General features: G+C 33.7%; 1 protein-coding gene across 11 annotated transcripts in view; it reads right to left on the bottom strand.

The window, feature by feature from the left end:
- LOC122627710 (PH and SEC7 domain-containing protein-like) overlaps positions 1 to 26,943 on the bottom strand; it is a 65,248-nt gene that overhangs the window by 2,696 nt on the left and 35,609 nt on the right. For 3 of the 11 annotated variants that reach the window (XM_043809065.1, XM_043809073.1, XM_043809067.1), the window contains 12 exons: positions 23,145 to 23,211; positions 18,797 to 18,850; positions 8,174 to 8,558; positions 5,941 to 7,243; positions 5,617 to 5,855; positions 5,227 to 5,420; positions 4,906 to 5,098; positions 4,642 to 4,811; positions 4,329 to 4,545; positions 4,010 to 4,154; positions 3,325 to 3,468; positions 2,774 to 3,239 (listed from right to left, as the gene is read on the bottom strand). In XM_043809065.1, coding sequence (XP_043665000.1) covers positions 2,991 to 3,239; positions 3,325 to 3,468; positions 4,010 to 4,154; positions 4,329 to 4,545; positions 4,642 to 4,811; positions 4,906 to 5,098; positions 5,227 to 5,420; positions 5,617 to 5,855; positions 5,941 to 7,243; positions 8,174 to 8,558; positions 18,797 to 18,850; positions 23,145 to 23,211 — 3,360 coding nt within the window. In that variant the 3' untranslated portion in view covers positions 2,774 to 2,990. Of the gene's footprint in view, positions 1 to 2,773; positions 3,240 to 3,324; positions 3,752 to 4,009; positions 4,155 to 4,328; positions 4,546 to 4,641; positions 4,812 to 4,905; positions 5,099 to 5,226; positions 5,421 to 5,616; positions 5,856 to 5,940; positions 7,244 to 8,173; positions 8,559 to 18,796; positions 18,867 to 23,144; positions 23,212 to 26,943 lie in introns of those variants that run through there. The other 8 variants (XM_043809070.1, XM_043809071.1, XM_043809069.1 and 5 more) reach the window with 6 other exon arrangements.

The following is a 26,943-nucleotide window of genomic DNA, read 5'->3' as shown; positions in this document are numbered from 1 at the left end:
ATTCTTATAAATATGGTCTCACGAACAAACTAAAAAAATGTAAAAAAAATTGCAAATTATGCTAAAAAGATTGATGCAAAAAAAAAAAAAAAACTAATAATTATTTATTTATGATTCTTATTTGTAATATTCTTTGGTTTATAGAATTATTGATAAGTTTTGTTATTAAAATTAAATACTTTGTAAAGAAAAGTACATCATTGGAATATTGCATTATGATTACTTGTTAAAATGTTCACTATGGAATTACTGATAATACACAAACAAATATATATATATATACATATATATATATATTCTATATTCTATAATAAATACACTGATTATATATAAAGTAAATCTACTTCGTGATACAATTTGTGATAGTTACGCAATCTTAAACTTGGAGAGAAGATTATACTTCTGACACATTACACATGTCAACCAGTGTTCATAACTGTATTATACTGAAATATTTCTCATAAAGTTGAAATCATTAAATAAGTCTAAATTATTTCGTTAGTCACATATCAATGAAATTATTGAAAACCGAAGATATTTCTATTTTGATGTAACCTTTTAACTTGTCATACAGAAAGTCATAGACATGTAAAATCTTATACATCATTAAATCACATAAATGAAATAGTAAAACAAAAATTTCTACTATAACGCATATAATTTAACTGTCCTGCTAAATTACTAAGATATGAAAATAGAAATAGTTCATTAATATAAGACCATTAAAACGTCTGGAACATAGTTCGTTTTTTTCGGCTTTTTTGGTTTTTTCTTTGTTTTTTTTTTTTTTTTTTTTTTCTTTTAGTGCCATGAGTAAATTTTCAATTTAACACATCAACGTAACTTAATTTATCCAGTCTTAATTTACACAGCATTTAAGTGCCATCAGCCATAGTGTGATTTGTATTAGTTGAAAAAATGCAAATCAATAATAAAATAAAAAAATTATGATAGTAATAAAAACTTCACTTTTCATGTTTATGATATTCTCATAAATTCATTTCTTAACAATCGTTATCGTTGACATATACGCGTCGTAATATATATTCCTTAAAAATATAATTATGAGCGATTACAAAAGAAAAAAAAAAAAAAAAAAAAAAAGAAAATGAAAAGAAAAAAGAAATAAAAAAGTAAACAAAAAATTGAAACAAAAATTTCATAAATTTCCAAATAATTCCTCTTCGAATTTTCATATTTGGAATAATTTGAATAAATTTGATAACATCTTTTTAACTGCAAACCCAAGATCACCCGTGAGAGTTAGCAGCCTATGAAATTTATCAAAAGTTAGTCATTAAATATACTTATAATTATATTCGTTAAACACCTATGATCTATAAAGATCTTATCTATTGGAGAAAAATATTATTGGATAAAAATGCGCTATTTGTATAATGAGAAAAAGGTAAATGATAAGACATGGAAGTTGCAATTATCGTAGCGTCGTGAAAGCAACTTTCTTCTACATAATAATAATATAGCATGTCTATTTGCAAAGAATAGACACACATAATTTTAGTATATCTCTCTTTCTTTTTCTCTTTTTAAAGTAAAGTAAGAAAACAAAAAGCAATATTACTTTTTTACATCGTTCGGATGTAATTATAAAACAAGCTAATGAGCCATGTTATGAAATGTTAGTGAAAGAAAAGAAACAGAAAAAAAATTAGAAAAAGAAAACAAAAAAGAAAAAATAAATGAAGAACAGTAATTTAAAATATGAAAAGATTCTAAGATGTTTTCATAACGATAAATATTGTTTTATCTGATAACAAAACAGTTACACGTAGATATGATAAATACTTTCGAATATCGTGTAATGTTTTTAACCGAATATTAGTCGAATATATCTTTACTTGTCGAGAGGAGAAAACATGATTATATATTTTTTATATTACATATCACATATATATATATATATATATACATACATATATATGATATATGACAACTTCTTTTTGCATCCAAAACTTTGGTTTCTCGTAGTTTCACTATAGATCTAACAATAAAAAGACAAAATCCTTTTATTGTTATCTATAAGAATTCGTTTCGAATAAAACATTATTATAATTATTTGCTAACATGCAGATGACTGGTCGATCATTTTCTAAATGTGTAGGTATGTATGTATGTATGTGTATGTGGATATTGTACCATCATTACCATTCTACATGTTCTTGTTTTATATATTTTTTTCCAAAGGCACGAAATTGAATCGAGCCTTTCTAGATATTTAATTGTTGTAATGATTCTATGAATTTATAGTTATTAGCGAGTAATTTACACTAATGCCGAGTTAGTCTATTACCGTTACCCAATCACCACCGAACATTCATTTGATGCGAGTTTAATGTTTTTTTTTTGTGTTTTTTTGTTTTCTTTTCTTTTTTTTTTTTTTTTTAATGTACAGGCGAATATAAAACAGCAGCTTTCTCAATATTTTTAACATGGTAATTAATAAGAACAAGATCCTCTCGTTGATATTTTTTAAGTACAAGTTATTCTACGCATTAGTTATCGATCGCGCTCAAAAAAAGAGAAGAAAAGAAAAGAAAAAGAAAAAAAAAAAATTTCCAAACGTTTCCTCTTCGAATAACATTTGTAAAAGCATTTAATAAATCTTTACGTTTATCATCTATCAAGATAATTTGAAAATATAATTGAAATTAGAATAAAGAAATAGAAATGATTCATATCGTTTAGAAATCTGCTGTATCGATTGATTATAATGTCGTACGAATATTACAACTACCGTATTAATGATCGCCTGTTGTAAATGATGGTTATATGTATTAAAAGAGATAGTGTGTGTGAGTACAAGGTACAATAAGGTACAGTACTTAACAAGTGATGGAATCGAATACATCGTTAGTAATCGGTTAATATCTCTTAGAAATTTGAGCTAATGTTTCCGTATAGCTGCGCATATTTTTTGTAGGAGCAGCAACGGATTAGACCACACATGCTGAAAATACACCCATCACACGTCAACCAATATCCCCGCAGTAGTCCTGACCGTTTAGAAGATTACGGTTGTAAATGGCAGCCCTGTAACTGTACCTATTTATGGCTGGTCGATCAGGAACTGGAGGAGGTACTAACGCTACGTCAGCATTCAACAAAGCACCGCTTCCTTCATCCACTTCACCGATACTGCTCTCTACCAGAGATGGTTCGACCTCTGTGAATGCCAGTCTTGAACGTAACAAGTAGGCGTACGTCTTATACCTCTTTAACTGTTTCAACAAAAGATATATAAAAAATTATTACATGAGAAAAGGATTAGTTAAGATCGATACGATAGAATATTATAAATTTTACCTCGTGATATAAATATGCAGCCTTCTCTTTATAATTTTGTACGGCTAAAGCTTTAGCTCCTCTTTCGGGAGGATGCCGTTTATGTTCGTCCAGCTCGGATTCCAGTCTGCTAACTCTATCCTCGTGGTCCCGCAACTGTTCTCTCTGATAACACAACAAAACAATCCGAAGAAGAGTCGATCAAACATTATGCGAACCGATCGACAAACGATATTCAATTTTCTAATATATAACAGAGTTTCGACAATAATCGTGCAGGTTTCTTTGAATTTATATGCTCGATGATGATAATAACAGCGGAATATTATACCGGCTGTGTTGATTTCAAAGAAATAAAAGAATCGTTCTTCTCAAACCGTATGAATGTACTATTTGTGAAGATACAAACTTAGAGAACGAAGCTTGCTTCGAGATTAGTGGAGGAAGGCTTGTAAATAAAGAAAGAATAAAAATAGATTATATTCCTTGCTGATAGATAAAGGCTGCAGAGAGAGAGAGAGAGAGAGAGAGAGAGAGAGAGAGAGAGAGAGAGAGAGAGAGAGAGAGAGAGAGAGAGAGAGAGAGAGAGAGAGAGAGAGAGAGAGAGAGAGAGAGAAAGTGAGAAAGAGAGATCCATTAAAAGTCATAGAGCAATTTTTTTTTTTTACAAATTTCTTTAAATCAATATTTACGTTTTATTACTCACAGGAGATAATTTGGTGTGACTGCACGGTAACAGAGGCCGCTGAAATTTTCGTTGAGAACCGACGGCTCCTGCGAGGGGTTGGCAAGAGAAACTGGCGCATACAAAATTGATCGTGTCGATCCACGATTGAAGTTCTTTGGAATCGCTAGAAATATAATGTGAGATATCTTAGATCCTGTTAATACATCTTCGACGACACGTTTTTTTTTTTTTTTTGCGGAAAAAAGATAAGAAAAGAGAGAGAGAAAGAGAGAGAAAAGAAGCGGACGGACAATTTCTCTTTTTTTTTTCTTTTTAACAATCATTAAGAACACAATACCTCGTTTGGAAAAGATATTCCGCTTGATCGGCAGTTTGTAGCCTGAAAACGTGTTGCTTCTTCGTGTAATCCGACGCTTTCGTCGCTAATGCATGATGAATACGTATCGCGTTGTGCAAACTATCGTTACGGAAGCCATGCTCGTCCTTATGTAAATATAATACAAGCTCTCTCAATGTACAATAATACATCTTCCAACCTCTCTTTCCAAAAGGAGCTAAAAATATTTGATACAAGATAAGATGATTGTTATTATCTATTCGTAAATCTTTTAGTTTTGAAAAGATTATTGATATATTGGTATACAACGAACTTTTTTTCCCATTGGAATCATAACAACATTTGCGCATAACATAACCCTTCTTGAACTCCGTAGCACCTGTAACATTTGGCACATCGAGAAACGGATTTCCAGTACCAGCTATCGCTGGTCCATCACCCTGTTGGATCACCTGAGTCGTCGTTTCATCACCCTCGTCATCCCTTATAAGAGTAAAATGAAAAAGTAGAAGAGAAAATTGATCTAACATAACGATCGAAGACTAATTATACCGAAGAGATTAATATTATAACTTACAAAGCCCAGTCCAAGGGATAAGACTTGATAGCATTGTAAAGTTGCTTTAGCACCTCCCTAGGGAAATTATCACCATCGTTGAGTTCTGATAAATTTTCTATAAACTCCGAACACGACATTTTTCTACCGATATTCTGACCATGAAGATCGGTATTCAGCAACATAATAGCACATGTTAATGTGTGAACTGCATCTGAAAACGTTAATATACAATTGAAAACAAAAAAACGACAAAAAAGAAAGAAAGAAAGAAAGAAAGAGAGAAAGAAAAAAAAGAAATTCGACGATAAGTGATTCTAGTCGTTGTTTTAATGTACGTACCTTGAGAGTTAAACGTGCCGGGATTACAATCAAGATACCTCTTAGAGAAATGTACAAGAACCCGCTCCCTTTCTTGGGTCTCCCCAGTTAAAGAGAACTGAACAAGGAACTTTCTGAGAGCCACGTCCAGCGTGTCTCGTTCAAAGTTGAAATATTTCAAGTACTCCTCGGCTACCGCTTTACTGAAGTCGTTGCTGTAAAAGAAGATTTTTCGTTAATGTATGTGTATATATATATATATGTGTGTGTATGTATGTATGTATGTATGTATGTATAATGTATGTATACATATATGTATATGTATATGTATATGTATGTACATATACAGATACATATATTCCTATTTTGTCCTTTGCTACTGCTAGCTAAACGCAAAGATAAAAAACATACTTTTTACTAAGATGTCTGGAGACATCGGATTTCTTAAAGCCATCTAAAGAATATAGCCTTTTAGCTAGTCGAACGGCGGACGGTAGATCCACCGCTTTTGGACTGTAATGGAAGCTATGGAGACTCTCGATATCGCTTTCCTCATCAGCCGACTGAGGTGGAGAGGCACCACTGTGTTTCTGATCGTCGTAGAATCCAGCACTATAAGCCTCCCTTTCGTCCTCGCTTTCCTTGAGCTCCTAGTAAAAGATTCGTGTAGATGAAATTTGATCGAAGAGATACTAATATCAGGATAGATCGTATTTTAGGGGATCTACAACGTACCTGATAACCAACGAACTCTGGAGTAACGTTACCAGAGGTAAGAGTCGACGGTGAGGATCGTTGAGCAGCATTCTGTACCGTCGAAATGTTCGATGGCAAGAGATCAACGGACGATGCGTTACCAGCACCAGATGGAACCGTCCTTCTCCTTGCCTGTCTCGGACTAGCGTTTCTCGATGAAGAATCCTTGTCCGGTCCCTTAACTTGGATCACTATCCTATGCTCGGCCGCAGAGTCCTGTTGTTGTTGTTGCTGCTGTTGCTGCTGTTGCTGAGCGTAAGAAGTCGGTGGAGCGTTAGTAGCGTTCGACGCAGTACTCGGCTTGAGTCTCCTCTGTGGTGGCTCGCTCGCGAGTATCGTCGAGTCACTGTCACTGGGATCACTGACCATCATAATGTCGCGCACACTGAGAATATCCATGGTCTCCTCGTCGTTGTAATCCGGACTGGACATGTTGCTGATGGCCTCCGACTGGCTGAGGTCGCCGTTGGTGGGATGTAGGCCGGAGGTCGAGGAGGTGGTCCCGTCGCCCGAGGGTCCCACCAGGGCCGGCGGAGCGGTCGGTACCGGCGGTGGGAACCTACGGGATCCAGAATTGGAGGACATGACGGAGGACGAGACCGAGGTCGGGGAAGCAGGTGATAGGGAACGCTGCGGACTGGTACCCTCCGTCGAGGAGCCGCTCGACGAGGAGGAACTCGAGGATGAGGAGGAAGAGGATTGAGAGGAGCTACCATTTTGGCAGCAGGAGGTGCGCTCCGAGGCGGACGGCGAGCTGACGGGCGCGTTGTACGTCCAGACGATCCTCTCGCTGGACAGGCCCTGGCCGCTCTCCGGCCGCGTGTCCAACAGGGTATTCAGGCTGGACGTGACGTCGTCGTCAATGTCTATGTCCACCGCGCTCATCGAAGGGTCCTTTTGGAATTGCAAGTGATCCTCGGAGCGCGAGGTACGGACGAAGCCGCTCGAATAACCGAAACTGCTCGCAGCGGCATTGGGCTTGCTAGAGTCGCCCTGGCTCGTGCATTGGCCGCCGTCGCGTTTGCTGATCCCGACCGGCGAGGTGCTGGCCGAGTTCGAGCCAGTGCACTTGTACGCACGGTGGTGGCCTAACATCTCGTTAGGACTAGTAGGTACCGAGTTATGATGGTGGTGATTGTGATGATTATGGTGATGGTGAGAGTGATGATTGTTGTACCTAAGCGAGTCGACCTTCTTCTGGTACTTCGGCAGGAAACCGCTGCTTTGCTGCGTTCGCGACAGGTTCAGCATGAGATCGCCGGTCATCATATAAGCTTCGAACCTGAACGAAAAACCCATCGATCCCCGTTATCCTATTACATCTTATGTATACGTATTATATATATGTGTATACACATATATATATATGTATATGTATATATATATATATATATATATATATATATATATTCGAAGTTATACATTAATATTTTCCAGCTCGTTAACGACGAGAGGTCTAACAACGCTAGTCTTAAACTTTGTGATATCGCCGTTTCGTCGTCCTCGTTCTCGTTCTCGTTCTCGTCGTTATAATCGTCGTCATCGTCGTTATAGTCGTCGTCGTCGTTATAGTCGTCGTCGTCGTCGTCGTCGTCGTCGTCGTCGTCGTCGTCGTCGTCGTCGTCGTCGTCGTCGTCGTCGTCGTCGTCGCCGTTCTAGTCGACGTCAAACGAAACTTTTCAACGCGATAAACTTACTATTTTATGCTAAAACGCACTTTATGAATCATGAATGTGTCGCTAAGTTACTCGCCGAGTTCATCGAGTTTTCGCTGAATAATCGAGAAGAAAGCTCATCCGAGGCACCTTTCATAACTTTTCGAACAATTAACACAGAGAAACTTTTATAGTTCCCTCCTCCTATCCACACGAAAAACAAATTTACTTACTTGTAACCACCGAAATAATTCGAGGTAAACATAATTTCAAATTTAATCCTCGTTTCATTTTTATCGTATGAACGTGTACCATTAAAACGGTTGATTGAAGTAAACGTATGAAAAAATGAACATAAAAAAGTAAATATACAAATGACTCTAGGGGTATATTTAATAACGTATCCTGGCTACGGTCTCTCTCTACTTTTTAAAACTGTACTTCAACCGTATAAGCTACTTAATGTCCCACAGAAATTTATTCTTTTCTGAACTTCTTATCCAAACACAAGAAACTCCTATGTAACCTTCCATCTATTAGATTAACGACCGACCTACCTAGGCGTGTTTTTCTGACGACCAAACTTTTCACCAGAAAGTGGCTCCCACTGAGCACGTTCCTCTTCCTTGAAGCTATCCATTGGTGGTAAAAGGGCCTCCAAGTCGGACGAACCCGAAGGGTCACTGTAGGAACCATTGCTTCTGGTCGAATATTGCGTGGCACCTTGAGGACCTTGAGGTGAACCAACGGGTAAAACCGGCGAGCCAGATTTTCTCGATTCCTCGTTCTCACAACCACTACTCGAAGATGATTTCACGTCTCTAGAGTTTTGCGCGATGGTATTTCCTTCGCGTGTTGATTTCGCGACTTCGCTTGCATCCTCCTCGGTCGTTGCATCCCCAGGTGACAGGAGTCGACGCACGTGCGCCTTTATCGCGGGATCTGCGATGATACGAGAAGAAAAAGAAAAAAAAAGAATTAAAACAAAAACGAAGGATAAAAAATCGAAACAAAATATCTATAAATCATTAACGTTATTTTATTGCATTAGAAAGCAAGAAAGAAAAGTAAAAGATAATATAAAAGCCGTGAAGAAAAACAAAATTCTTTTTCTTTTTTGTTTCGTTTTTGAAACGTTTTGTATCAAATCTATCGTTAATTAGACAATTTTATTTATTCTACGTTAGTGCGTGAATTTTGTATCGTCGTATAAATAATTCAGTGGCTTATATAGGATGTCTCGATCTTTAAAAGACGATCGATTCGAGATTTTATCTGTATAATCGAACGATTAGATTATTCTTTACTCGTCGTGGATGATCAGTGATGATATCACTATCGTAACAGTGAAATCACGTTATAATATTTCGAAATTCAACGAAACCATCAGACATACATGAGCATGTTGCACTCGCCACGCTAAAAATACACTTCACGCAAGTCCGTCGAATACAAACGACACGGAACGAGGACAAAAATGTACCTTTAACGTCCACGCGAGAATATACATACATATTCTAAATACGCTACTCTCTCTCTTTCTCTCTCTCTCTCTCTCTTTCTTTTTTTCAATCTTTCTGTGCTCTGCAGACGGCGAAATTAGCTTCGTTATCGTTTGATCGCCCTCTTTTGGTACTGTCCTTAACGAGGAACGACTTGGTAGTTTCGTGGAAAAACTCGGAAAGTCATTATATACAGGGTGAACCACTTAACATGCCCAATTTACATAATTTTATTTTTAATTCTATGAAAATATTTAATACAATCTGATTTACATTACATAAGTACATATGGTATCAATTTCTTTTCTTTTTTCTTTTTACTTTTATTTCTATAAATCGTGCTATTTATTCAAATTATTCAACCTATCAAACAAAAGTATGAATTTTTATTGGTCTTAGAAATTTAATAATCGGTAATTAACTTTCAAATTGAGGATTGAACAACTACTGCTTTTTTTTTTTTTTTTTTTTTTTTTTTATCGTTTATACAATGTTTCATATATTACACGATTTAAAAAGTTATTCAAAGTATTCGTGTTAGATGCCTTATCCTAAATACCAACATAATCAAAGTCCTGATAAGAAGGGAGTCCCGATAATTGCCGTAAAAGAAAACCTACGATGCCAATCCGATCTGAATCTAGATTAGAAACGTTTGAGTAGAAAATCCAAGAGGCATTGTCCCTAAGGATAGAATAGTTCTCGTAGAAGGCATTATTTCAACGAAGGAACTTTCAACCCCCTCCTTCACCCAGTTTCATCGACCGTATCCACACCCTCGTCGCATCGTAACACGGCGCAAATTCGGAATATGTAAGTTAACTAGATCCCCTTCTTCCACCACCAACACTTAGAAGAGCCATCCCCTATTACGGTTTTCTCTCACAGGTTATACAGGGTGTTAAAAGGAGGAGGTCAAACTTTAACCGAGCTTATATTATTTACTAAACTGAATAATAAACGTTCGATCGGCATTATGCAATTTTTCTAAATACACTTGGGGGATTAATTTAAGTAAATAAATAAAGTAGAATCGGAATAGTTAGGGTCTGTCCAAATGTTCGTAGATTTTCGATAGATTTTTATCGCACGGTAACAGTGGAAACGAAGGATTAATAAGAAAAACTTTTTTTTTCCTTACACACAATTGCTTTTTTACATCTACGAAACGTAGAAATCAATCATAGTTTTATTTATTTATTTATTTTTTTATATAAATCTTTGAGCGGATATTTTCGAAGACAGGATGGTTTATAAGATTTGTCATTTTATCAGATATAATAGCTTATCGAGTGTAATACCAAGGATATTTTTGTTCCTCAAAGAAAGTGAAGAAAAAGGATCGTTGATTCGCGAAATAAAGGACAAATCGATAAATAGCTCGTTACCAAGAGAATCCTCGTGCGAGTTTTCTCTTCTCGTAATACTACTAGTATCTCGGTTCAAAGCGTCTCATATCTGGGACAAGTCTTTCGACGACGAGAAAGAAAGAGAGAGAAAGAGAAAGAGAAAGAAAGAGAGAAAGAAAGAGAGAGAGAAAGAGGAACACTCGCAAAGTCTGATTAAAAAGCCGGCAGACGGTTATTTCATGGCCCCCAGAGTCAGAAGAATTTATTGCCAACGCGTGCAGGACTTCAAAGTCTTCGAGAATGAACGAATACGATCGTGCCAAAGAAAACTTTCCGCGTCCAGATGCTAGCGCGTTTTCGCTTCTTCCACGGACATACTCTTGTGACTTTAGAACGAGAAAGAAGATAAAAGTACTTACATTTACCTACATCTATCTAGTAAGTAACCTATGTATATTTACGTGTACGTAACATGTAGTTACGTATTATACATTTAGGTATATACATATGCAGTATATACGTAAATTTACGTACGTACTACTATTACTATTACTACTACTACTACTACTACTACTACTACTACTACTACTACTACTACTACTACTACTATTACTACATATACACGTATACATATATATAGTTTATATAGTATGTTTATGTAGTATGTTTATGTAGTATATATGTATATATTATTATATACGTAGATTTACGTTTATGCAACATATATGTATATTAACGTCTATGTAGTAAGTAGATAAATTTAGGTGTATGCAATGGCTACCTATGTTTATGTATATGAAACGTATACCCATGTTTACGTGTGTAATACCTACATACATACATTTACGTACGTACTACGTACACGTGGTCACGAAAAATGGAAGATCTCTCCATTTCTATGAATGTGAAGAAGAAAAAGAAAAAGAAGAAGAAGAAGAGGTCAAGGAAGTTTCGCGAGTCTCGCGGAAGTAAGATTTACGAGGAACAGAAGGCTGTCCATTTAAATAATATACGAACATCTAGGCGACCGATCGAGTAAAAAGAAATGGGAATAACCTGGACGTTTCTTTCGTTTTCAGACATTTTTCTTCAAAAAGAATAAGAATTCCTTAGAGTATCATAGACTTAACGAAAAAGAAACATTTATCTTGGATAAGACAACACGTTCGGTCTCTACAGTAATCCTTCTACTTTCGTCTCGTAAACGTTCTTGGCTTACATGATTTTTTTCTCTTCCTCTTTCTTTCTTTCTTTCTTTCTTTCTTTCTTTCTTTCTTTCTTTCTTTCTTTCTTTCTTTCTCTTTCTTTTTCTTTCTCTTCCTCTTCCTCTTCCTCTTACTCCTACAACGTAGACTATAGACGATCGATTAATCACCCCCGTAGAAAATCGTTGGCTATTCTCTCGGTTGCTCGTTTGATCGTTCGGCCGTGTACCTAATCGCCTCGCCACTCTCTTTCCATTTTTCTTTTCTAGTCTGGGTTACCTCTACCTATCCTTTTACCTCTACATTTACATCCAACCGTCTACCTATTTACATTTTAGTAATGGCAATCCGTCGCACTCGAGAGTTAGATTTGCTCGGATTTCAAAAAAAAAAAAAAGAAGAAAAAAAAGGAAAAGAGAACCATCATCGTTATTATCGACGAAAAATTTAATAATAATCGACGAATACTCTCGAATTAATGAAAACGGATTTTAAGAAAAAGAGAGAGAGAGAGAGAGAGAGAGAGAGAGAGAGAGAGAGAAAAGAACGATCATCGTACAAAAAAATTTATTAATATTCGACGAATACTATTAATTAACGAATTAACGAAAACGATTGACTAATTGATCACACTCTGATCATTGATCTTTCTAATTTGAATTTTCTCGAATTAATAATAATAATAATAATAATAATAATAATAATAATAATAATAATAATAAAAATAGTAATAGCAAATCAAAAAAAAGAAAAAGAAAAAAAGAAAAGAAAGAAAGAAAGAAAATTGCAATAAAAATTAGAATTAAAACGAAATTTTCATTTTAATAAAGAAATCTCTTCTAGATATTCTTTACTAAAGTTAAACATTCCATTTTTCTATACAAAAGAAATTTTCTTGAATAAAGATAAAGTATCTGATCCCCGATTTAATTGAAAGATTCAAGAACCACCATTCCTGAGAACGGATCAATTTTTATCGAAAGCCATCGAAACGGGTTTGCTTGCTGTGAACCTAGGTTCGTTCATGCATACGAAGGTTTACTATCGTCCTACAGAATGACCTTCCTCTCTCTCTCTCTCTCTCTCTCTCTCTCTCTCTCTCTCTCTCTCTCTCTCTCTATCTCTATCTCTATCTATCTATCTATCTATCTCTATCTCTTTTCCTCTTACGCTCTTTTACTCAATTCACGCTCTCGTCGAGTCTGAACGATACATACATACACATAAACATATAATATATAACATATACATATACGTACACACATATATATGTGTATATATATACATACATGTGATATATATATATATATATATATATATATATATATATATATTATATACACATGATACCGACGAGGAGTTGGCTGTTTTCTCTCACATTGTCGCGCGTTTATGGCCTCGTAACGGTATTACACTATTATTATATTATCTTGTTCAGGTTCAAGTGCATACACAGCACGATCGACGACGACTCGTTCTATCATTAGATCGGAAAAGAGAAGCGATCTCCTCGTTGACAATCTCTACTCGTCGTTATCGAAGAACGATTTTCTATGGATATGGATGATAACGATGCCCATACTCGATATCCTTATTCGATACAATACAATAGACTATTTCTTGGATTATTTCCTCGAAATATTCGATAAGTTACAACGGAATACGAAAAATGATCCAATTATAGATGCTCCAGATAAGGAAATAGGAAATGGATATAAAAAGGAAGAAGGAAAGAAAAATGGTCTATTTTGTGACGTTTCAATGAATTTTTATGAATAATAATAACGGTACGTTGTAATTTTGGTGAATTCACCGAATAAAAAAAAAAAAAAAAAGCTATATCATTTTTTGTGTTTCGTTTAATTGTAATTGATATACGTGAACGTTCGTTTATTTTAAATGCTCGTTCGTGAAATAATTTAAAAAAATGGTTTATCTTATGACACACGAATGAAACGAATGTTTATGAATAATAATGTGTGTTGTAATTTTGTCAACTAACTGAATAAACAAAATTACACGGTTTTTTTTCTTTTTATATATATATATATATATATATATATATATATTACAATTACCTTATACTTGGACAATAAATCGGTCAAAAGTTATTTTTATGAAGGAAAACGAAAGAATAAAAAGAAAAGAAAAGAAAAGAAAAGAACGGAAGTAACACATGCAACCGTCCAAGTTCACTTTACCGACGATATCTCACGAGATTCCTATTATTATTTCTTCAAGTTCAAGAGCGCGAACGCGTGCCAAGAGACTTACGTTCTATCATTAGATCGTCTTCTCTAGGGTTCACTAACCAAGCAATTCGAACTTCCTCTTTCTCTTCCTCGAACGAATTTTTTAGGAAAATAGACAAGTATCGACAAATTTGTTTACCTACGAAATAATAATCAAAAGATTAACGTTTTCATTAATTATATCTATGAGTTTTTTGTACTGAACTAAATTCACTAAAATATCCTTTATTACTAATATTAAATATGTATATATGTATATATATGTACACATACATACATACATACATACATACATATATACACGTCGATATATATTTATCTGTAATATATATATATGTATCTAAAGGAAATAAAATAGCTAATAGAAAAAGACTAATTTTTAAAATCATCACGATTTCTTAGTAATGAATCGTCGTTCTCCAATTCAATGCTAATTCGATGAGTTCATCAAAAAAGAGAAAGAGAGAGTCATAAACATGACGCCTTAAAGAAAGACAAGGAAGTTAATCGTGCGTGTGAACAAGAAACGATAATACGATGGCAAGTGTCTAGAAGCGCTACCGAGACGAATGAGTCACATATGTAGTATGTAACTCTGTGAAAGCAAGGCATCAAGGATAAGCATTAGCCATGAACATTTCGTCTATTCAACGGTTTCTCTATTCGGCATGGGATTAATTAAGCGGCGTCTGTCATTAATCCTGTGGCGTGGAACGTCCGGATAAGTAGAAAACGTGATTGTCAGATCGATCTATAAATCGAACGATCGAACGAACGAACGAACGAACTAACCAAGAAACGAATGAACGAACGAACGAACGAACGATCGATTAATCGATTAAACGACTCTACGAGAAAATTAGAAAATTAGAAACGCCGAAGTTAGCCAATTCGAATGGTAACAAGAGAAATACCTATTTACGTACGTTTATATATATATATATATATATATATATATATATATATATATGTAGGTATATACAATAGGTATGTATGTAGGTAAGTACATACATACATATAATCGAAAGCTCATTCTCATTCGAAAAGAGCAACGAAATAGAAAATTCAGGGGACGTTTTACACGACCGATTTATAGAGTAACAGCCAGCGAGAGATAATTAACTTGGCAAATAGACCGGACGTGGATGCTTGGGCTGTTAGAGAAGAAGAACGGGAATGAGCACGAGGACAAAAGAGAAAAAGACGAACAGAGTAATAGAAAGACATAGAGAACTCAAAGAGAGGGAGGGGGAGAGAGAGAGAGAGAGAGAGAGACAGAGAGAGAGAGATAGCCCCATCGAAAAGAACAGACTGATAGAAAGAAAAATAGATAGACCCATAGAAAGAGACAGACAAACAAACTTACTAACAGAAAAAGAGACAGAAAATGGACTTGCAGCTAGAAAAAGATAGATAGACAAACTTATTGATAAAAAGAAACACGCAGATACAGAAAGATAGAAAAAAGAAAAAAAAAAAGGCAAGAAGGACAAACAAATAAAGAGTGACAGAAATAATGAGTCACGGAGATAGATAGAGACAGGGAGACAGAAATACGCAGAAAGAGAGAGAGAGAGAGAGAGAGAGAGAGAGAGAGAGAGAGAGAGAAAGAGAAAGAGAAAATTGGAAAGTCGATAGGTTGTTAAACAAACTATTGTTATAAAATTTCCGAAGCCCTCTCTCTCTCTTTCTCTCTCTCTCTCTGTCTTCACTGGACAGAAGGGGTGCTATCGTTCTCTCGTCAATGACAGCTGGCGCCTATGAATACGTTTCGTTACTATCACTACCACTACCACTACCACTACCACTACCATCATCCTACCAACCACCAAGTATGTTTACAGACACCACGAGCGCATTACCCGGACATCCGTTGATATGTTTTCCACGCTCTCGAATTGATAACGCGCGTCCAGGAATACATCGACCTTGTTTTCGAGAGCTTGCTTTCGAACTGGAACCTCTTCATGCGAAATCAGCCACGAGCAAAGCTCTTCTTCTCTTTCTCTTTCTCTCTCTCTCTCTCTCTCTCTCTCTCTCTCTCTCTCTCTCTCTCTCTCTCTCTCTCTTTCACACACATATATCTATCTATCTACATACATACATACATTTATACCGCCAAATAGTTTCGACAAACGACAAACAGTTAGGGAAAGTAATTAATGAAATCGTTTTTCGTTTCAAACAGAGAAACTCATTAAAGTTTCGCTCAGAGACCAATCCTACTATCTCTTTCTTTTTATTTTTCATTTTCTTCTTCGTCGTCTTCTTCTTCTTCTTCTTCTTCTTCTTTTTCTTCTTTTTCTTCTCCTTTCTCTTTCTCTTTATTATTATTTTTTTTTCTTTTTTTTTTCTGTTTTCATCGACGAAACGAACAACGAAAAGGAGAAGGAATAGAAAAAGTTTCCGAGTCCGCGTGTCCGATTTAATTGCAACTCTTGCGTTATTGCGAGTACCATGCAAAGAAAACAATAGGCATCTGTCAGCTCCGCCCCTTTCTTCCCTCAACTCGGCAATTTCCAATCTTTCGAACGATCCCAACTTGATGACGCATTTAACGTCTTCCGTTCTCGATGAAATTACAATTGATTCCGTTGCATAGTGAAAGCGAAAGAGAGAAAGAGGTAGTTAGATAGATAGGTAGATAGATAGATAAAAATATGGTATAGTAAGACCAATTGGAATGCAAGATTGAATTCGTTCACGTTTTCGAATAGACATCTGTTTTCTCGCACTTTCCAATAATTCTGATCTCGAGTTACTGTTATCTATATTACGCTTTCACCCTTTTGATTTTAATTTGTTATTGCATGTTCTTTTCTCTCTCTCTCTCTCTCTCTCTCTCTCTCTTTCTCTCTGTTTTTTCTCTTTGTTTCTCAAGGCTTTTCTTAGAAAGAAAAGAATTTACAAGAGAGCAACGAAGTTGAATCGATCTTCCCCTCTGAAGTGTACATTCTATGCTGTCTTTCATGTTTTCAACGTGACCCTTTTTCTACGGTTCGATTGTTCTTCTGGATGTAAAAGAAATAATTGATAAGAACGGTTGTGAGATAAGAACGGTTGTTAATGCGAAATTAATTATGTGTTGCGGTTATTTTTGCTACATCATTATAAGGATTGAAAATGTTCTCTAAGAACAATAATTTCTTGATGCTTGTGAAAAAGAAATAAATATATAAATAAATAATTGTTACTATTATAAAACAAGAATTAACTCTTGAATACATTCTATTTCAAAATCGTATTGTTATTAATGTTTGATATTGTTATCAAGTGGATAATTTAATTTTTCAATAAATCAGAATAATGTAATTTTTTAAATATTGTTTTTAGTTTAATAATTAAAACATTGTTTGCTCCCTATAAATTTATAAAGAGATGAAAAAACAAAATGTATGATAGATTACTATCTGTATTAAAGGATTAATGACAACATTCTAATTTAATTCTTTAATTAAAACTCTTGTAAGATTCTCGAACTCTATAGTTTATCAAAAAACGTTTATCCAAGAAGTATGATTAAATCACTATTTTCGATCCAACCACAATGATATTTTCATCGTTGGCTTCCAAAAAGAAAAGGAGAGAGAGAGGGAGAGAGAGAGAGAGAGAGAGAGAGAGAGAGAGAGAGAGAGACAAACGGTCCCCATAAAAAACCGCACGATATCTCGGTATACAAGTTAAATGAGGAAATTCACTTTCCTCCTCGTCGAGTATCGATTTAAAAATAAAAGATCCATTATTCATATACATATACATAACTACACGTATACGTATATACATAGTGGCCCGAAATAACTGACAATAAATTCAGAACTTTTAACTTCGCGAATTATCGAACGAATTTTGATTATTATTATTTCTTCTTTAATAATTTTTTTTTTCCTTATATTATCATTGTTATTATTAATTAATAATACAAATAAAGAAAACTGTATTTTACAACGCACGTTTAAAATTAATGTTCTTTACTCTTTTTTTTTAATTAAAAAATTTTCAAGGGTACTCGCACACTATTACTTCCACGGATTATATAACGTCAAGATTATTTAATTTGGTCCATTGCAACATATTTTGAATGAGAGATTCAAGAACTGATCACACATAAAAAAAAAAAATCCATAACTTTGAGATCAGAAGAGTTTGAAGGCCAACTTTACGAAGGCCAAGAGTTTGAAGAGCATCTTTATTCAAAATCTCCTGGAACGATTTTTTGTTGAGTCTGATCGAAGATTTTGCTCCATCAGCAGATGTTCAATATTGCCGTAGAATTCAATGCCTGTTTCCACAGATAATGTCTGCTTACAAAATATCTCCTATTTAAAATATGTTATGATGGAACAGCAAAAGTCTTTGAAAAAGACTTTCGGAAAGATTTGAAAGAAGAATTAAAAACTAAGAAAGAAAGATTAAAAACTAAAAAAAAGAAAAAAATATCGTCGTTTCTATTAAAAGGATGATCATTACGAACGTTCAATATAATATATAGTTTCTTTTTATTTATGATATAAATTAATAATAATAATAATAATAATAATAATAATAATAATAATAATAATAATAAAGAAATAAAGAAATAAAGAAAGAAGAAATAAAGTAAAATGAAATAAAATACGTTGGAAAATTCATAAAGCCAAAGAGATCTGAAGTTATTGCCAGTTATTCTAGATCATCTTGTATGTGTATATATATTGTATATGTATATTACACACACACACACACACACACACACACACACACACACACACACACACACACACACACACACACACACACACACACACACACACACACACATTATGTTGCCTGAGAAAATATCGATGTTTCTATCGAAATAAAAGAATTCGAAAGAAGGGTATGTTCTTCACTTACCCCTTCTTAGCTTCAGGGTGACGGGGTCCGATGAGAGCCGCAGACATTTCAGCACTGAAACAGAAAGATGCTGAGAGAAAAGAGTAAAAAATAAAAAAGTTGAAGAGAAAGGGAGACGTCGGTGAGAAGGAGAAAGAGAAAGAGAGAGACAGAGATATACAGACAGGTAGAAGGAGAAAGAGAGAGAGAGAGAGCGCGAGAGAGAAAGAGAAAGAGAAAGAGAGAGAGAGAGAGAGAAGTAAAGGGAATGTCCTGAAAGAGCGACTGAGAGAGAAAGAACAAGGCAACCTCGAGAAGTGGGTGGGTCTGGTGACTGGAATGAGAAGTACGTGGGTCGACCTGCTGCTTTCTACGTTGAGGTAGAACGCGTCTATAAGCTGAATCGAGCTTAGAAGGCACTGTACGACGACATTGCTAGCGATAAGTTATGAAGGTTATCATCAATATGGATAGTAAAATTATTATTTTCGTATCTCTCTCTCTCTCTCTCCCTCTTATCTCACTCTGTCTGTCTGTCTGTCTCTCTCTCTCTCTCTCTCTTTCCTTTTTTTCAATTCACACGTCTTCGTGCTCATACAAAAATAAATAAAAGAATTTCTTTTAAACATACTCCCTCTCTTTCTTTCTCCCTCTTTCTCCATTTCTCTCTCTCTCTCTCTCTCTCTCTCTCTCTCTCTCTCTGTCTCTGTCTCTGTCATTATCTTTTTACAATGAAAATAAATAAATATTGAACACTGGCGATTCCAATTTTTGTTTCTTTTTAAATTTACGATAAGAATAGATATGTACGTATGTATAATAATCCCTTTTCTACGTTTCATATTTTCCAATGAAATTTTCAATGAAATTCATACAGGCATATATGCAGATATTTGTTTTTTTTTTTCTTCTCTTTTTTCAATATCTAGTTATAATAATTAAAAATTATGCGAACTTACGAGCTTTCTGGTTTAAATTCATTGAAACGAGTTTTGTTTCTTTTTTCTTTATTTTTTTCTTTCTTTCTATTAAAGATACGGCCATTTAAGATACGCCATGTTAGTTTCGTATTAATTCATAGCAATTAGACCAGTTTGAATCGTGTGACGTTCAATATCTATAAAATCTCCTCGATAGAGAATTACTAAGAACATGCCTGATAAAATAACAAACCATATACGCATTACTATTACTATTATTACTATTGCTACTACTACATACGACTACTACTACTACTACTACTACTACTACTACTACATTTTCTCAAGAGAAACATCAAGAGAGAATTGCAACATGAAATACACGAGGAACTCGTTAAGACGCGACATTAACGACGCATTAACAGGTTTTTCTCAACATAGTCGTAACACATAGTTTGCTAAGCTTACGAAGAATCACAGGCTTGATCTAAAGTTCAAAGTTCACCAGACGCCTTTTGCAAAGAATACAAAAGAAAAAAATAATATATATATATATATTACACATACGTATATACAAATATAAGAACATATATATATATATATATATATATATATATATATATAAAACGAAGGTGAGAGAAAAGAGAAAGAGGTAGAAACAAAAAGGATGAATATCAACTTGTCAAATTAAAGAGTAGACTTAAAAGAAAGATATGTTATCTCGGCTTGAAATTGTCATAGGTCAGGAAGCTTATATATATATATATATTCTTACTTATATACACACATACGCACAAAAGCTCGCAAGGGTTGCTTTTACGCTACTGCTTCAGACAGAGCTCTATTCTAACACATATAATAATATCACACGTAAACCGAGATAAGGTGGATGGACCTGAAAATTCCACAGACATAATTCCATAGCAGAAAAGGAACATACATTTTCATGCGATTTCATATTCCTCGCACGTTCTGACATTTAAAAATACTTTCCAACAGCGTTCCATGGCATCCGGACGCGTTTCATCAAGGAGATATTCTCCTTCCTTGAGATTTTACTTACTTACGTACGTATGTATCTATGTATGTATGTATGTATGTACGTACGGGACAAGACATTACCCACGTAGAAATTAGACATATTTAGATTTAGTAGACTAGATAACCGACAGTTTGTTCTAATGTTCGTTTTATTCCTTTGAAAAAAGAAAATTGTAAAGAAAAAAAGAATATAAGTTGATTCTCAACGAGTGAAATGAAATCGAGAAAATTCATTATTACGCTCTCAACGTAGAAATTGAACGAATTTAAATTTATACTCGACACTTATTCTAATTTTCATTTTGATCGTAAATTCGTTTGAAGAAAAACAAAAAAGAAGTAATTCGTTATTACGTTCTTCGCATAGAAATTAAATGAATTTATGTAGATTTAGTAGACAACTTATATTACATTCATTTTAATTTTCACTTTACTCATAATTCGTCACATATATATATATATATATATATATATATATATATATATAATCTTACTGAAAGAAATAAAATTAAGAAAAAATCATATTTTTTATAACGTTCTCCACATAGAAAAACGAAATTAGACGAATGTAAGTTTATCGTAATTTTCATTTAAAACTCGTAAGAATTCTTTTGAAGAAAAAAAAAAAAAAAAGAAAAGAAAAATTAAAAAAAAAATAAACAAATAAATAAAACAACAAAGTAAAAGAAAAGGGAAAAGAAAAGATAGAAAGATTGGAAAGAAAGATGAATCTTGAAACTTATTATTACGTAGGACGTAGATACAATACGTGAGAGATAGTTTCGTTCGAAGTACCGAGAGGTCTAAGGGATTAACAAATGGGATCAAAAAGGTCAATCGAGTAGTCCATCTTATGGGCGAACGTTCAAACTTACGTTCGTATAGATATATCTCGTTTAACTTCTTCGATGACGTATACCTACTATACAAGATAAATTCAAAACTCCCGCTAGTCAATCGAATTAATCATTGTAGGAGGAGGATCTATACTGAGATAACGTGATTCATATCGATCATTTATGAAGAAAGAGAAAAGAAAGAAAGAAAGACACACATACATACACACATATAAAATAATAATTTTAACCTCATAGAAAGAGAAATAGAAAAACATATACACACACGTGCACGCACACACAATAAAGATTTTAACTTTATAAAGAGAGAGAGAGAGAGAGAAAAGAAAAAGAGAGAGAGAGAGAGAGATAATAAATCGATCTTACATATTCTGTTTTCCAACGTGTTGTCGAGTTCTATTTCTATCGTCATTCTAATAATATATATATATATATATGTGTGTGTGTGTATATATATATATGTGTGATGATATTTCTGACAATTTTACGTCTTTACCACTACCAAGTTAAATATGAATAAAATTGTAAGAAAGGAAAGAAGCCGTCGTTGCACGGAGCCCACCGGGATGACGTTTCGAGACTCGTCGACGAGGCACATTCAAGAGAAATGAGAGTCGGAAATGAAAGTCGAAATAATCGATAGTAGAGTATCGAGTCATGAAAATTATGAAAGAATGCAAACTCGAAAAGTCAGAATCGATAAGACGAAAAAATAAATTTCGAATTAGTTTTCGGCCGTTTTAGGTTTCGGTTTCTATTTTTTTTTTTTTGTTTTCTTTTTTTGCTTCTCTTTCTTTTTCACTCGTGCAAAATCGTTGGACGTAGATTTGCTTCGATAGTAACACGCAAGAATCCGTAGCTCCGTAACCGAGCTGGTAACAACGCCACGTAAAGCTCGATCCTTTCTTACGTAATAATGCATTTTTATGAGCACGCTCAATGGAACGAGATTTTCACTCCGGAGATTAATACGTTCCCGCGATAGAGAAAATGAATGCATGAGTGAGTGAGAAAGAGAGAGAAAGAGAGAGACGAAACGAGACGATCGATCAAAAGTGTAAAAGAAAAGAAAAGAAAAGAAAAAAAAAAAAAAAGAAAAAAGAAAACAAACAAGCAAACAAAAAAAAATAAATAAATTAAAACGAACGAGAAAAAATAAACGAACTCGATTAAAAATAAAATATCAAACGAAATAATAAATGACCTTTAAAATTCGATGAAAATAAAAAAGAAAGAAAAATATGACAAAAATTGAGAAAAGGCTCGGGGATTCCGATTAAAAATAATAAATCGAAGGTAAGACGACAAATAAAAAGTATACAACAAAATCTTAGAGAGGAAGATAGAAAAAATATTACGCACGAAATTATCATCGATTATGAAAAATTTTTAAATGCTCATAGAAGCATATGTATAGATACGTGAACGACTATATACGTATAAATGAAGGTAAACGAATGAAAGAAAGAAAAAAAAAAAAAAAAGACAAAATCGTACAAAAAAAAAAAAAAATATGTCTAAATTAGATAAAAATCATTGTGTTCTTCTTACCTTCTTTAGTACTAAATCGGTTGACATCGACTTCGTTCACCCTAAGTATGACGTCACCGGCCTCGACCTGCAAAAAAAAAAGGATCATTTCTATGAATCGGTGTCGTTTCAACGAAGTCAGCAAAAACGTCCAAACGAAAAGATGTTGGACGAAAGTGATAAATAAAATGTAAGAGAAAGAGAGAGAGGGAGAAAGAAAAAGAAAGAAAAGGAGACGGATAGACACACAGCAGATAGACAGAGAGAGATAGAGAGAGAGAGAGAAAAAGAAAGAGAAAGAGACAAAAAGAAGGTAAAAGCAAAACACGAGGTTGCAGCAAGTAAGCAAGCAAGCTGCAAGTGTTATTGCAACATGTCGGAGAAAAGTTTAAAGAGAATAGAAGAAGAGGAATGCATCGTCAACGGGCGATGCAGCCATCGTTGCGGTGCTCGCACACGGTTTTAGAGCACTCGTCGAAGGTCAATGCACTCGAAAAGTTTTCTATCCTTCTCTTTTACCATACTGCATCATACCGCACCACACCACATCACACTACATCGCACCGCACCACACCACACCACACCATACCACACCATACCATACCACAGCACACAGCACATTCCATTCTTTCTTTCTCTCTTTTTCTCTTTTTCTGTCTTTCTCTCTTTCTCTCTATCGCACGTGTTCTCGTTCGTTTCACCACTCGAAATCTCCTCGATTTCATGAAGCACCGCTTTTCCTCGTGACGGCCTATATTTAGAAACAACTTCCGTACTACATTAATGCACTATCGATCTTGGCAAATGCATCGCGATAAGGTAAGATCCCTTATTTGCGTGTATCTATAACTGCGAAAGCAGCCAAGAGATAATTCGATAAAACCGAAATAAGATTTTCAAGGATTTGCCTAGTTTAGATTCTTCGAATTATAGATATACATATATGTATTTATATATGTATGTATGTATGTATGTATGTATGTATGTATGTATGTATGTATGTATGTATGTGATGGATCAAAAGTTTCTAGAAAGATCCCAAAAGATTTTAGATGATTTTAAAGTCAATTTTATTCGTTTCCACAAACTTTTGGGTTAATCTGTTCTTCTTTTTTTTTTCTTTTTCTTTTCTGTTTCCTTTAGTCTCTTTTTTCTTTAAGATCGTAAAACTACAAGATTTACTTTTGCAATTACAAAGCTTATTTTATAACTCTACAAAATCTCGAAAAAGAGTAATTGATATCTTAAATCGTGTAGAAAATTTTGAACCAACTTGTGTGTGCGTGTATGTGTATGTATTGTTTATCTTAAAAAAAAAAAATAAAATAAAATAAAAAATTAATATTTCTCGAACTTAACGGATATATTTTTTCGACATTTTTCTTTAAAATCAAAATAATTTCTTTAAAGTCCAAATATAATATAAATTATGTACGTAAAAAAAAAAAAGAAAACGATAAAATTGCATATGTGTTTCTCACGTTGAAATATTGCGTCATTAAATCGTTATAAATCATTATCTGTTAAGACTTAGCAGTTAAGGTATTAGTTAAAGCGTGGGTGTATTCAAGTAGACTCGTAAAAGATATGTTCACTCGCACTATCATTTTGATGTCTCAGTACTTAAACGCATCGTTGTCTCGAATAACACCTTCCGGGCTAGAAAATATATATAGTATGTGTTTATGCGTTTGTATGCGTCTAATTTCTTAAAATGTAGAAAAGTACATGAACGAACAAGTACATTACGTTAGCAAATTTATGACTTCCCTGTACGATCCTAATCGCGAGATTCGATTTCTTCGGGTATACCTCTATATCATCGAGATAATAATTAATAACTATTTCGTATTCCGTTGGATCGTATTAAAATTAATAATATTAACGTAAACATAATGATATCAACAATGATAACAAAAATAATAATAAAAGTAAAAAAAAAAAAATGTCTTTTCTAATTCTAATTTCTCAACTTATATATAAGATTTATAATTCTTTGCAGAGTAAAAAAAGAAAGAAATATAAATAAAGTAATCTAAGGAAGAAATATTTCGAATCGTTCATAGTAAAATTTACGAAAAAAAAATATATATATATATATGTATATATTGCTATTCGATAAAATAGTATTGATGAAAAAAGAAAAAAAGAAAAATTATATACGATTTCTTTGTAAGAATTCACGTTATTAATTTTGAAAAACGAATAGAAAAGAGAAAAGGAGGAAGGAAAACCTGACACGATGACGTGTTTTGCGTCTACAAATTACTTTCGAGTGCACCGCGTGCAGGTCGATGCATCCTGTAACAGATTTTGGTTAACCGGGTCAGAGGGCAGGGACGGATTTTTCGAGGCATGCTTCGCCAACGGATTATCAAGGGTTCGTAACGACGAAGTTGCGTGCATGTGAACTATACGTGTGCTTACTTAAAACGGTGATTACATTTCCTCCACTAAATTTTCAAGAAAATTTTATTCGAATCTTGAAAGAATCATGTTTTGATAAATAAAAAAAGAAAAAATATATATATATATATAAAAGGAAAAGAAAAAAGATTTATCGAAATATTTCGATAATTATTACTATTATTATCGTTCATAAAAAAATAAATCAATCAATCGAACAAATCAAATCGAATAGAATCATCGACGTGTAATGATTTTTTTCTATTATATTAATTAAAATTTTTAATCAAGTAGAAAAAGATCATATTCCTATACTTTCCTCTTAGTTTTAACTATAATTACATTTTTATACTCATTGCTGTGATTACATATAATTGTTGATAATAATGAAAATGGTAATTTTTAACGGGTCGATGGAAAGACGATGTGCGAAAGTCAAAACTCGAATAAAGTCCTGTTACGAAAGCACACATACTCTCGATGGGTACGCTTCGAGCAGTCGTGCGAAATCATTAATACCTGGATAAGAACGGCTCTGCACCACTTTCTACGTGGGCAGACACGCAATTGCATGGTGTGCTACGGGCTTTACTACGTGCCTTGCAACGTTACTTGCGCATAATTTATATTCACAGCTCAAATTTATCGTTCGCAAGTATACATACCTTGTTATTAAGAGACGACCGACTTGATAATAAATATTTAATATTTTTGAATACGTATAAATACGTACACTATATATATATATATATATATATATATATATATATATATATATATGTATGTATGTATGTAAGTATGTACATATGTACGTATGTATGTATGTATGTATGTATGTATGTATGTATGTATGTATGTATGTATGTATGTATGTATGTATGTATGTATGTATGTATGTATGTATGTATGTATGAAGTTTGACCATTATTCAATTTTCTAATTAATTTACATAAAATATCTTAGCAATATTCTGCTTAATGATTTCCTGGTTTATATAATAATAACAAGTTATAATGATATTAAATTATAATCATCTTTTTTGTCCCTTTTTTTCAGGTAAGGGGAAGAGGAGGTAGTAGTGAATAGGAAATCTTCGTACAATCTGGAAATTAAAATTATTTAAAAAATTGAACGATCATTATCATCGATCTGTATAAAATCTACATTATTAAATAGATTATTATTTTTATCTATTAAACAGGTTAATTATAATGCGATTGAAGTATGATAAATGTTCGCTCGTATCCTTTTATCGTAAAATAAATTATTCAAGAAATTTAATGAACATTATCGAGTTTTAAATAAAATCGATTAAATTGATAATTTGTTAATTACGATTAGATTAAAGTATAATTAATTTTTCTTCGTACGCGTATATCGATATCAAAAAATAATTATTGACAAAATTGGAAAG

Source organism: Vespula pensylvanica, chromosome 3 (assembly GCF_014466175.1).
Source record: "Vespula pensylvanica isolate Volc-1 chromosome 3, ASM1446617v1, whole genome shotgun sequence".
Classification (NCBI taxonomy): domain Eukaryota; kingdom Metazoa; phylum Arthropoda; class Insecta; order Hymenoptera; family Vespidae; genus Vespula; species Vespula pensylvanica.
This window is presented reverse-complemented; position numbering and strand designations above follow the sequence as displayed.